The sequence below is a fragment of the Vulpes lagopus genome, chromosome 2 (genome assembly GCF_018345385.1).
Source record: "Vulpes lagopus strain Blue_001 chromosome 2, ASM1834538v1, whole genome shotgun sequence".
In the NCBI taxonomy this organism is placed as follows: Eukaryota; Metazoa; Chordata; class Mammalia; order Carnivora; family Canidae; genus Vulpes; species Vulpes lagopus.
Genome location: NC_054825.1, coordinates 58224855 through 58236808, shown reverse-complemented (window position 1 = coordinate 58236808; position 11954 = coordinate 58224855). Strand labels below are relative to the sequence as shown.

Sequence of the window (11954 nt, the reverse complement as noted above, 5' to 3'; positions counted from 1 at the left end):
GGAGAACCATTCTGCTAAGCTCAAAGGAATGGGAGGACACAGGGTGGGGATGGGACATTGGGGCTCTCTCAGATGCCTTGCCTGAACCCCTATTTTGCAGAACTATCTTCCCTCCCCCATCCACTATCTCTTTTATGCCCACTCCCTTGGATGAGCTAAGGGATCTAAACACACCCATACACCATCCAACCCATAGAAATGAACAGGATCACTGCACAGGGTGTTAGCATCCTAGTAAATGGCAGGCAAGCGGGGGGCAGCAACACCAGGAGGGGTCCCAGGTAGCTGAGCCGGAAAGGTGGGCGGTAGCAAAGTATGGAGCCAGTGTGGGTCAGGAGGATGAATTAAGCACCTCACTTGCCACTCGGCACAAAGAATAAGGTGGGAGCCCAGAACAAGCTGGACCCACATAAGGCTTCTATCTGGCAACTCTTGCCTGGAACCATATTGCCTCTGTCTTCCAGGAATCTGCCCAATTTTCTCGAAGCAATGTTCATCTAATTGGGTATAGCCTGGGTGCACATGTCTCAGGATTCGCTGGCAATTACATCGGCGGAAAGCACAAGATTGGAAGAATTACAGGTAACGGTGCCCAATACCTACCGTGGGGGTGTGGAGCGGGAACTCCTACTACAGTCCTGTAATTATTGCCCCTGCTTTGTGCAGTGCCCCTGCTCCCCAGAGGACTGGCCGCACTGTTCCAAACTTGCCCACTGTCCTAGACTGCTGTTCCTCGAGAATTCAGAGTAAATCACAGCCCCAACTCCTATTGCCTTTTCTCCAACGGGTTCCTTCATACATATATCTTTGTACCAGGAAAGAGTTCATTTTTCAACCTATAGTTTAGGAAGCCCAATATGAGTAAGCTAAAGGATCACAGCCCAAAATGTGTGGTAACGTGGGCCACATTTGTACCTTAGTTTCCACATTTACGAAACACATGGGTCTAATTCTGGGACCCATTTGAAAAGTGGGGAGGGGGGTACACTAAGTTGGAAATGGCCCCAGATATCCAGGAAGAGCTGGAGCTGTGCAAGAAGGCCTTTCCTCCCAGGTATCCTTGACACCAACCTCCTCTCCCAGCACTACCCCACAGTGCTGTTTCAAAGAACACATCTGATCAGACTGGTCCCCAGCCAAGTCCCCAAGGCCCACAGATACCCATAGGATGAAATTCAGAAAGCCCAGGGGCACCTGGGTGGTGCAGTCGGTTAAGCATCCAACTCTTGGTTTTGGCTCAGGTTGTGATCTCAGGGTCATGAGATCCAGCCCCGCCTCAGGCTCCACGCTCGATTAGGAGTCTGCTTGACTTTCTCTCCCTCTCCCTCTCTCCCTCCTCCCCCTGGGATTTGTGCATGTTTCCTCTCTCTCTCAAAATAAATAAACCTTTTAAAAAGGAAGGAGGGAAGAAAGAGAGAAAGAAAGAAAGAATGCCAGCCAAGGCCCTTCTCAGCGTGGTGTTCCAGAGTTCTGCAACCTCTCTTTCCGCTGTCCTCTTCCTGTAGTCCCAGGCTTCCAGGGCAGTAGGTCTTTCTCCACTTCATGAACACACCATGGCCTCCTGTGCTTCTGGGCCTTTGCATGTCCTTTTCCCTTTTCCTGGAATATCTTTTTTTTTTTTTTTAAGACTTTTTCCTTCTATTTGAGAGAGAGAGAGAGCTTGAGAAGGGAGAGAGGGAAAGGGACAAGCAGACTCCCCACTGAGTGGGGAGCCCAACACAGGGCCAGATCCCAGGTCTCTGAGAACATGACCTGAGCCAAAGTCAGACAGTACCAACAGAGCCACCCAGCTGCCCCTTGCCTGGAATATCTTACCACAACTTATCCACCCAGCCCCAGTTTACCTTCCAAACTCCTAGTCATCCGTTAAGACCCAGCAGGCTAAACTAATACTCTACAGGTTAAAACAGTTCAAAGGAAATTTAAGATGAATAGCATTGTTGTGACTTAAATAAATAAATCTTTAAAAAAATTATTTTAGAGAGAGACAGAGAGAGTGGGGAGAGGGGCAGAGGGAGAGAGAGAATCTCAAGCATACTCCACACTGAACATAGAGCCCAACCTGGGGTTTGATCCCACAACCCATGAAATCATGATCTGAGCCGAAACGAAGAGTTGGATGCTCAACCAGCTGAGCCACTCAGGCGCCCCATGACCCCATTTTATCAAGTAAGACCATTTTTGGCAGCTAATATCTACTATTACCATTACTTTGCCAAAGAAGAGGTTGGTTTTAATATAAAGAAAGATAGGAATAATGGCAGACATTTAAACGAAATAAATTTGTCATTACAAGGACTCACTTCCTCATCCTTACCTTTTGGATCTTGCTGGTAACCGGGGAGACCTGGTTCACAGGCCACTATTTGCACACCCCACTCTGTGATATAACCCTCAACAGGCTGAGAGTGAGCAGACCTTCCAAAGAAAGCCAGTGAGGCCCATCATCAAGCAACCGGGCCTAGAAGGCTGAGTCAGAATCGCAGAAAAGTGGTACCAGGCCCAGCACCCTCTCCACTCTGGCTGGGGTCATGGGTCACATCAGGCATTATTAGCCAGGCCCACTCATGACAGAGGCAGCAGGACAGCTCATTAGTCCTGTCATCTCATACTCAGCCCCATGAAGAATGGAATATAAATCACACCGAGACATCTTTCATTTGTAACTATGGGTGAGAGCTAGAGACAGGCGCTGTCAGTGCCCCTTGTCAATTCCTTCACCCCCAACAGGGATGGAAGCCAGGGCTGATAGGAGATGTCAAAGGGTCTTCCAGGGAAGGTGAAGGAAGAAAGACAGAGGAAAAACCTTGAGCGTACAAATACTCCCCCACTACAGCCAGCCGGGAGCTGCCAGTAGTCTCAGCACACACATCTGTCACTTGACCAGGGCTCTAAGCCGTCCTGTTTGCTCACAACATTTTCACCCGGGAACAGTGATGTCCCAAGGCTGTTCTGGACATTCCAATGAAATGACATTGCTGTAGGAGAAAAGCCAGCTTGTTGAGGGAAATTATTGACAACACACAGGCAAATAAATTCCTTCTCTGATGGGTGGGTTAGAACTACTTACAATAAGCACAGTGGTTTTTGTATGCAAACAGATGCTCTTGAAAGTAGCTTGAGAGGTACTTAAAATTGATTTACTTAAATAAATCAAGCATTCCCTCATAACCTTATTCCTACCGCTGGATCGTTCCTGCAGACCTCTTTCCCCATAGATAATGCACAGCCCGCGTCTAATTTTCGGCATCATGAATTACTGTGGTTTTACTGCGAAAAGGTTATAGCAAGATTTTCGAGAGAAAGATTATCCCCCAGGATTTTCTTCTTCCTGCCAGCTCATGAATGTGTAATAACATTGAAAAGCTAAAAGGAGCCTCCTCCATTCTTCCCACCTAACCCTTAGCCCTGCTTTCCTATTAGGGCTGGACGCTGCAGGCCCTTTGTTTGAGGGATCTTCGCCCAACGACCGTCTTTCACCAGATGATGCCGATTTCGTGGACGCCATTCACACCTTCACCCGGGAGCACATGGGCCTGAGTGTGGGCATCAAACAACCCATAGCACACTACGACTTCTACCCCAATGGGGGCTACTTCCAGCCTGGCTGCCACTTCCTAGAGCTCTACAAACATATTACCAAGCATGGCTTAACTGGTGAGAAAGAAGGCCCGGCCCAGACCACTAGCCTGCACTGGCTTACGCCCCTCACACCCCATCCAGGGAAGCTCCAGTTCTGCGGGACCCCAGGAAGGGTTCAGCAAAGGTGGGGGCCCAGGGTGGATGGTCTCCAAGCCCACTCAGCGGGAGGGCTCGTAGGAGTGTCCCTCCAGCACGCCCTCCTCTTAACTGGCAGGGGTCACTGGAGCCCAGGCTCTGACAATGAGCTGGGGGCACCACCAGGAATCCCTACTTCTTAGTTCTCCCGGTGTACCCAACAAAGTCTCTTCCGGGGCACTAGCCCTTCTGAAAATGGAGTCCTGTTGCCTGTGGTTATTCCTCCTTCTCTAGAAGCTTCCTCACCCGGGGGGCTCCTTCTATTCCCAGCCACATGAGGAGGTACTTAATAGATCCTTGAACTACAGCTTCTTGATCCTTTAATCAGCTGGTCCTACAGGACCTTACTGGGATCCTTCCAATTCAGTTCTAAACATGTCTTGGTCACTTCCTTCATCTCAGGGCAGGAGGAGCTGGATTGTGGCCTTATCTGGGTTGTGATCCCACTTCTCTCTCAAATCCTACACTGAAACATTAACATGCACATTGACAGCGCGCACAGTATTTAAGAACAAGACTGTCAGCAAAAATCATACATTCCCTAGGTGTTCCAAATTTCTCATTATTATAAAATATCATCTTGATGAAAACATGCCAACTCACGCCAAGCCAACTGGAGGCCCCCACCCCCACCCTGCCACGTACCTCCTTCTCACCTCCATCATGCAAAACCAAACTGAGCACACGCTTTCCGGTGATGACATCACCACCTTCACCTCTCCAGTATCAGAATGACCTTCACATTCAACATTATCTCATCTTGGCTGGACTCCCAGCCTGCCACCCGCCCACAGCTGAGAGAACCTTCTGGGAACTTCCCCTCGTCATTCCTCACATGCCCCTCATGTCATCACCCCTCCAGCCATCCACAGGGCCTGTTCCATTCCGGGCTGACCACCCAGACCTCCTCCCAGATCCACTGCCTCCCAAAGCTCAACACAGGCCTGGTATCTAGTAAGTAGCTGCCTGGTGAATACATCTCTGCTAGTGCCATTCACTCTTCTGTGCAAACCTTCAAAGTGGTGAAACCACGTACATTTATTTCGCTTGCCCAGTTTTGCTGTGGTTTTTCTCAGTTTTCTTCGCCTTTAAGTTTAAAAGCGATCCCCTCCTGGGGTGGTTCTCACCATGCACCTGAACAAAAGGTAATTTGGTAACGCTTTTCCATCCATCCCCTATGGGCCAGGTGAGCTGGAATGAGTGAATGCCTTTGAAGCTCACTTTTCTCATCCAGAACAGCTGCCTCGAGGAGCTGTGGCAAGATGTAGAGGGAGTGGATGAGTGAAAGCACTCAGCATAGCACCTGCCTCATAGTAGGTGCTCAACAGATGCAGCAGGAGACCAAGAGCGAAGTGTCTAGTCTTGGCATTTAGCCTTCAGACACCGGGGGAAAATAGCTTTTGGCAAAGTTACCTGTGCTGTACCTTCACATTAGGTATTTTGCACGCCTTGTGTGATTCTTCAGCATCCTTGAGAATCATCTATTAAAGACTAGGTTAAGATTTGGAGAGTGTAAAAAAAAAAAAAAAGTCAAAAATCCACGGTAGATAAACTTCCTAACCTTGCTGTTTCAAGATAGACCCATGCAGACCTGGTCACTAGGATGATCCTTCTAGAAGCCAATCCCCTTGCTGGTTTTACAGGCCAGCTACCCAACAGAGGCAATACCTGCTTTAGGCAGAGGGCAGACCTTGCAGGAGAGGACTCAGCTTTCACCAGAACACTCGCCAAGCCTCAGGAGTACCTTGGCACTCATTCACCTAGCTTGGTGAGGAAAAGAGGCACTTCACGCAAGCCTATTCCAGCTAACTCAACCCAAGGCATCAGCACTTGCACATCTTTAGCCATTTAAGACATGAATTTTTTTTAAATAAATCACCCCACTCTGTTTTCTTAAATAATTCAGTGTTTTCTTAGTGACCTAGGCTTCCAGCTAAAACATCAGGGTGCCCTCGGGAGCCCCGCGGTGCCTGGGCTGACATCTCTCCACCACGTGGCCAAGAGGGCTCTATTCCTGGAGTTTCCAGGCCGTGATTGCTTCCCACTGTCACAACCCCAGCAACCCCAGCCCTCCTCCCCAAGGGGCCACTGATGGGCGCTGAAAGCAGGACGATGCTTTGAGCGGAGGGCCCTTTGGGCTGGAGGGGTGACGACGGCCTCCCTGCCCTGTGTTGCAGCCATCACTCAGACCATAAAATGCTCCCACGAGCGGTCGGTGCACCTCTTCATCGACTCCTTGCTGCATCCCAGCCTGCAGAGCACGGCCTACCAGTGCGGCGACATGGACAGCTTCAGCCAGGGCCTGTGCCTGAGCTGCAAGAGAGGCCACCGCTGCAACACGCTGGGCTACCACGCCCGCCGCGGGCCACAGAGCAGGAAAAGCAAGAGGCTCTTCCTCGCCACGCGCGCCCAGTCCCCCTTCAAAGGTGAGCGCGGGTGGCCCAGGGCGCAGCTCCCTCAAGCCTTGTCCTGGACCCGCTTCACGCTCTGCTCTCTCCGTCTTTCTTCCTTCCTCTTCTTTCTTTCTTTCTTTTTTTTTTTTTTAATTTAAATGCAATTAGCCGACATGTAGTACATCATTAGTTTCAGATGTAGTTTTCAATAATTCATCGGTTGCCTGCAACACCCGGTGCTCATCCCATCGCGTGCCCCCCTTCCTGCCTGTCACCCAGTGGCCCTGCCTCTCAGTGTTTCTGAAACCACAGAGCCCAGATGGCGATGTCAACACAGCCTCTCTCTCCATTCCCAAGAGCGTGTCCCCCGGGCTGCCGAGCAGCAGGAGGAAAAACCTTGATCCTTTCTGGAATAATCCTTGCGTCGGCCTCTCTTCATGCACTTCCAGGGTCCCCCAGGATGGTAGACCTGGAGGGCCCTGGGCAGATCCCTCCACCACCCAGGTCTCCTGGGGCAGGGACCTGGATGCATCTGCGAACCCCAGCTGGAGCCCAGTGCTTTCCAGCTCTGCTCACAGCATCCGGGACCCAACGAGGCTCCAGGCTATGTCTGTGGCCCCTCATTTCCTCCAAAGTTTGGATCCACTGATCATACAGGGTATCTCTGGCTTACTGAGCCCCCTCCCCAAAGATGAAGCTGGGCTTCCAATTTTCCTCATCAGATCCTTAACCTCAAGGCAGAGGCTGAGCCCCAGTCCCTCCCTGGGTGGAGCTGGAGGTCAGAGCTGTGCTTCTTCGGGGGCTGAAGCCAGTAGGGAAATGCTCCACTGAAGCCTGAGTCCTCCAGGAGTGAACAAGGTGGCACCTGTCGCCAGTAACACTGCTGTCTGACCCTTTAAACAGCTCGTGGGTGACTTAGTGTCCCCGCTGTGTCACTGCTCATGCTCACCGGTGCCTGCCATTGGGGCTTTACCAATATTTTCAGGTGCAGAAGGTGAACACACTGTCAGCCCGCTTTGCATTTGCACGGCGTTTTGCACGAAACAGCAGACGCGGCCGTCACCTCTTTGCAGTTCCTGCAGCAGCCGGCAAGGTTGGCAGGGCTGGTTATGATCTCATCTTGGGGGGGGGTGGTGCGCAGCTTGGGGGGACCACCACCCGTGGCCAGGCAGCCTGGAGGGGGGCCGAGCACCAGGTGCATCCGACTCCAGGGCTGTGCTCCTCTTATTAGCACACTCACAGGTTCAAGCTCCCAGGCGATTTACTTTTTACGCACAGGATTCCTGCTTATCTGAACTTCTGCTCTCCAGCCAGCTTTCCCTTCCGTGAGGCCCGGGGGTGACCGAAGTTTGGGGCAGGCAGGAGCACCCGGTGAGGGCGGGCCCTTCCTGCCTGAGGGGTCAGCGGGGGCGGGGGGGGGGCTACCCTTCCCCGGTGGAGGCTGAGGTACCAGCCCACCCAGGCCGAGGAACTTGGAAGGCCTCGTGCTGCAGAGAGCTCCCCCAGGCAGGCTGCCAATTAGACACTCGTCTGGGTTCACCAGCTCCTCTTTGAAATGCCAGAGCTGCCCCGAGTGATTAAGCCCCTCAGATAATCACATTTCCCTGGATCCACTTTCAATCGTGGAATGTGAGCGTTTCCAGAGGCTTTTCTCTCCTGCCGTTTTGCAGACACAGACCCCAGGCCCAGAGGGGGGAAGTCCTTTGCCCAGGGACACAATGTGAATTCTTGGCAGAGTCAGCATGTAGACCCAGACCTCCAGCCAATTAGTTGAGGGATTTTATTTAACCCCAGGAACCTGCCCCTTGTCTGTTTGTGGGGGTGAAGGAGGGAGGGGAGAAGAAGGGGAAGGTTTTGCTCTCTCCTTGAGCTCAGCCAGGAAGAGAGGAGGCTACTCGTCACCTTCCAGGGCTTTGGGGTGGGGGGTGCCTGAAAGAGGAGCTTGGTCCAGCTGGAGGACATCTACTGGGGGCTTGGAGATGGGGAGGGAGGCAGGCATGCCTGCAGAGGAGGAAGAGGGGAAACGGAGACCAGTAGGCACAGCCAAGCCGAGTTCTTCCCTTTTCCTAAGGACCTAGCTGCTTGACCAGCACACACTGCTAGTGTGAGCTCACAAGGATCCCTTTTCAACGAAAGAGGGCCAGAGAATTGCATTAGGGCAGCACCATCCCACCCTAGCAGCTACCCAAAACCAATGTGTTCATCCATTCTATTTATTCTTCAAGCATAAATTGAGCGAGAGTAGTCAGAGTCCCTACCTCATGGGGCTCACTGGGGACCAGCCCCCTCCTACACGTGCATGCTCAGCACCATCCCAGGAAGACAGGCCGTGATTCCCTTAGAGACAACCACTCAGGGGCCTTTATTGCCAACTACTCATCTTGCTCCAGATGATTCTGATGAGCTGAGACCCCCCCTGAGGCCAACAACACGGGGGCTGTGCGGCAGAGCTGCCTGAAACTGGTCAGAACCCATCTCGACCCCTAACAGAGGCTCTGTGACTTGCACTGCACCCTCCCCTTCTCTGGGCCTTCCAAATTCTCCCACCATTCTGTTTGAGTCCTTCCAATGAGCAAAATCCTAATCTTTTCGCTAGTGAGAAGTAGCATCCCTAGAGTCACATTAAGCTGCCCAGGTTATGACTGGAAATTGTCCCCAGGTGAGACGCCACCCGTTCGGGAGCAGCTGCTTATGGGATGCTGCAGTCTGTATAACCCTGCGTCACCCGGTACGGTAGCTGGGGCTAGTTAAATTACTTAGAATTAAATGCAATCAAACGTTCAATTTCCCAATCACACTAGCCACCTTTCAAGTGCTCAGATACGTGGCTGCCATACTGGAGAGCACAGAAATGGATCACTTCCACCATCACAGAAGAAGTTCTGTTGACAGTACTAGGCACAGGCCTTTAATCTAGGTCACCATAACTACTCCTTTTTCCACCCATCATGGTCATGATCATTTCTGACTTGCCCCCTCCCCCGACTATTTCACTGGCATTTGATGAATACTTACAGATTCTTAAAAGAGACTTGCCCAGCCCTGGCTACAGAGAACCCGTAATTCATATTTTTCGAGAACATCTAATTGTACGATATATTTTAGTGCGGGATCTGGCTGGGCAAGATAAACAGGGCCTCCGGACTGTAGCCTCACAACGGGTGACTAACTTAGTCCTCATTCCTTTGGCTCCTAAGATATTTCAACAAAACCATCAAAGGGTCTGTTTTCTGCACCCACTCGCCAGAACCCGGTGCTCACTGGGAGAGTACGCAGCAGCGGAAGAGCACCAGGAAAGTGACACAGGCAGCTATGGCCCACTTCCATTTTCATGCTCCCAGGAAGAGCCCTCACCAGTCTGGGAGCCTGTTTTTTAAAAGAGAAGGGAAGAAAATAAAATAAAATAAAATAAAAAATAAAAGAGAAGGGAAGGAACATATCCAACCTGAGGGAGTTCTGCTTAGCAAGCGCCTTATCTCATTAATCTTCTAGCAGTGGGACAAGGCCACTGGGAGTGGGGGGGGATGTGGCACTTATGGGGGCCTATTCCATCCAGGCTCTACACTGGGTATGTTGTGCAAACTATCCCCTTTATCATATAATCCTCACAACAGCCCAGACAGAGAGGCAGAGGGACAGAGACTGAGATGGGTGGGGGTAGGGACTGATTATGGTGACCTTTCCAATAAATGGAGAGTCTGTGAGTAGCCAGTGTAGTGCTTGCTTGACCCCAGGCTGCCCTGATTCACGGCCCTTACTCTTCCACTCCACACGGCCTCCACATGGCCTCCACATGGCCTCCACATGGCCTCCACACAGCCTCCACACGACCACCAACGCCAGTCCCTCCCTGCGACTCTCCCTCTCCCTCCGTCTCTCTCTCTCCCTGCACTCTGGGCCTCATTCCACCTTAGAGGACTTGGCTTGAGTACTCTTTCCTTCTGGGTGAGACAACAAACCAACTCTGACTTGGGGGAATCTGGCATCGGCTTTTATCCACTATTTTTTTTTCTTTTAAGATTTTATTTATTTATTCATGAGAGACACACAGAAAGGCAGAGACATAGGCAGAGAGAGAAACAGGCTCCATGTAGGGAGCCCGATGTGAGACTCGATCCCAGGACCCCGGGAACACACCCTGAGCCAAAGGCAGACACTCAACCACTGAGCCACCCAGGCATCCCTTCGCTACTTATTTTGGAAGGTTTTCACTAACTTCCAGGGAGAGATCTGGAAAAAGTACTGGATGTAGTAGAGCCAGTGCAGGCTTGAGATTGGGAAGAAGGAGTGTCCAGAATTTAGCTTTGCTGTCAACCATATAGGTGACCTTGATCTAGTGACAAAACCTATGTGGGTCTCGGTTTCTTCAGCCACAAAGTGATTGTGTGTGGAGGAGCACGGGGGTGAAGCACTAAAACTGGCACCTATGGGTGCAGCTCAGGGCCATGCCTGGTCAGCTCAGCACGTAGGAAGGGGAATAGGTGCCACTGGGTTAACACCATCTAGAACCTGGGCACTTTTATATATGCCATCTCATCATATCACATCCTCACAACAGCCCCGTTCGAGTCCTCTATTTAAAAAAGATTTTATGTATTTATTCATGAGAAACACACAGAGAGAGGCAAAGACACAGGCAGAGGGAGAAGCAGGCTCCCCCGGGGGGGAGCCCAATGTGGGACTCTATCCCAGGACCCCAGGATCATGACCTGAACCAAAGGCAGATGCTCAACTCCTGAGCCACCCAGGTGCCCAGAAATGCAAGTTCACTTTTAAACTACTTGGGGTCCCTTGCTGAACCACTCAGGTGTCCCAAGAGTCCTCTTGATGCCCATCTTACACATAAGGAAATTGAGATTCAGAGAGGCTAGGAATGCACATGACCACATGGTGGTGGGTGGCAGAGAGAGAACTCCAGGACCTCAGCTGAGGGCCCTTATTGCCCTCCCACAGGAAGCACAAACAGGGGGCAGTAGGATGCCAGTCAGCACAACACTCTTTACCACACACACACACACACACACACACACACACACACTCACTCCTCCAATCCTACCCCTAGCGGAAGAGGCAGCTGCCTACAGAAAAGGCCAGCATCCAATCCCATGACATCAGGGTATAGGGGAGGAAATGTTTTCCTCTACCCTTTTTAGGTTCTTTTGGCTCATCTATCAATTAAGTTGACATAAAACAGATTAACAGGAGAAAAATTTTAATTTCCTGTGTACTAGAGCCTCACAGAGACGTGAGAGTTGCCAAGAAGTCAGGCAGTTGAGGCCTGTCTGCCATTCTGAGCTAAAGAGAAGGGGGTTGGGGCTGTGGGGCTTCAAAGAGAAGGAAGTTAAAGCACAAGAAGATGGGAAGAGCCAATGTTTGGGAAACAAATGTTTGTCGCAGCATGCAGAGACAGTAGGACGCGGGGAGGAAGCAACAGGCCCTGAGCTCCGGGTTACCACACCTCATCACCCCGACTCCGCAGCTGGCTGTGGCAGGAGCTCTCTTCCTGGACTAGGCCTCCTATCTAAATTCTTAGAAGCAGATAAGCAGGAGGTAAAACCTGAGTCTTTTGGGCTTTGATTGTCTTTGGCTGCAAATAACCCACAGGTCAAAGTGGCACATTTGGGAGACGCTCATTCTGAAGCGCTGCAAGGATGTCACACACATGGTGCTGTGAAGCCCAGATGTGGCCACCAACATAAGCACGTAGCTGCACAATACGCAAGCTCCCAAAACCACCTGCGCCTGCCGTCCTTCCTCCAGCCTGCTCTGAGCGCTGGGCCCTCG

General features: G+C 51.4%; 1 protein-coding gene across 1 annotated transcript in view; it reads left to right on the top strand.

Annotated features, from left to right (window-relative positions):
• LIPC (lipase C, hepatic type) overlaps window positions 1-11954 on the top strand; it is a 134818-nt gene that overhangs the window by 110877 nt on the left and 11987 nt on the right. The window contains exons 4-6 of the mRNA XM_041742767.1: window positions 465-582; window positions 3424-3657; window positions 5955-6203. Of these exons, the coding sequence (XP_041598701.1) occupies window positions 465-582; window positions 3424-3657; window positions 5955-6203 (601 nt within the window). The remainder of the gene's footprint in view (window positions 1-464; window positions 583-3423; window positions 3658-5954; window positions 6204-11954) is intronic.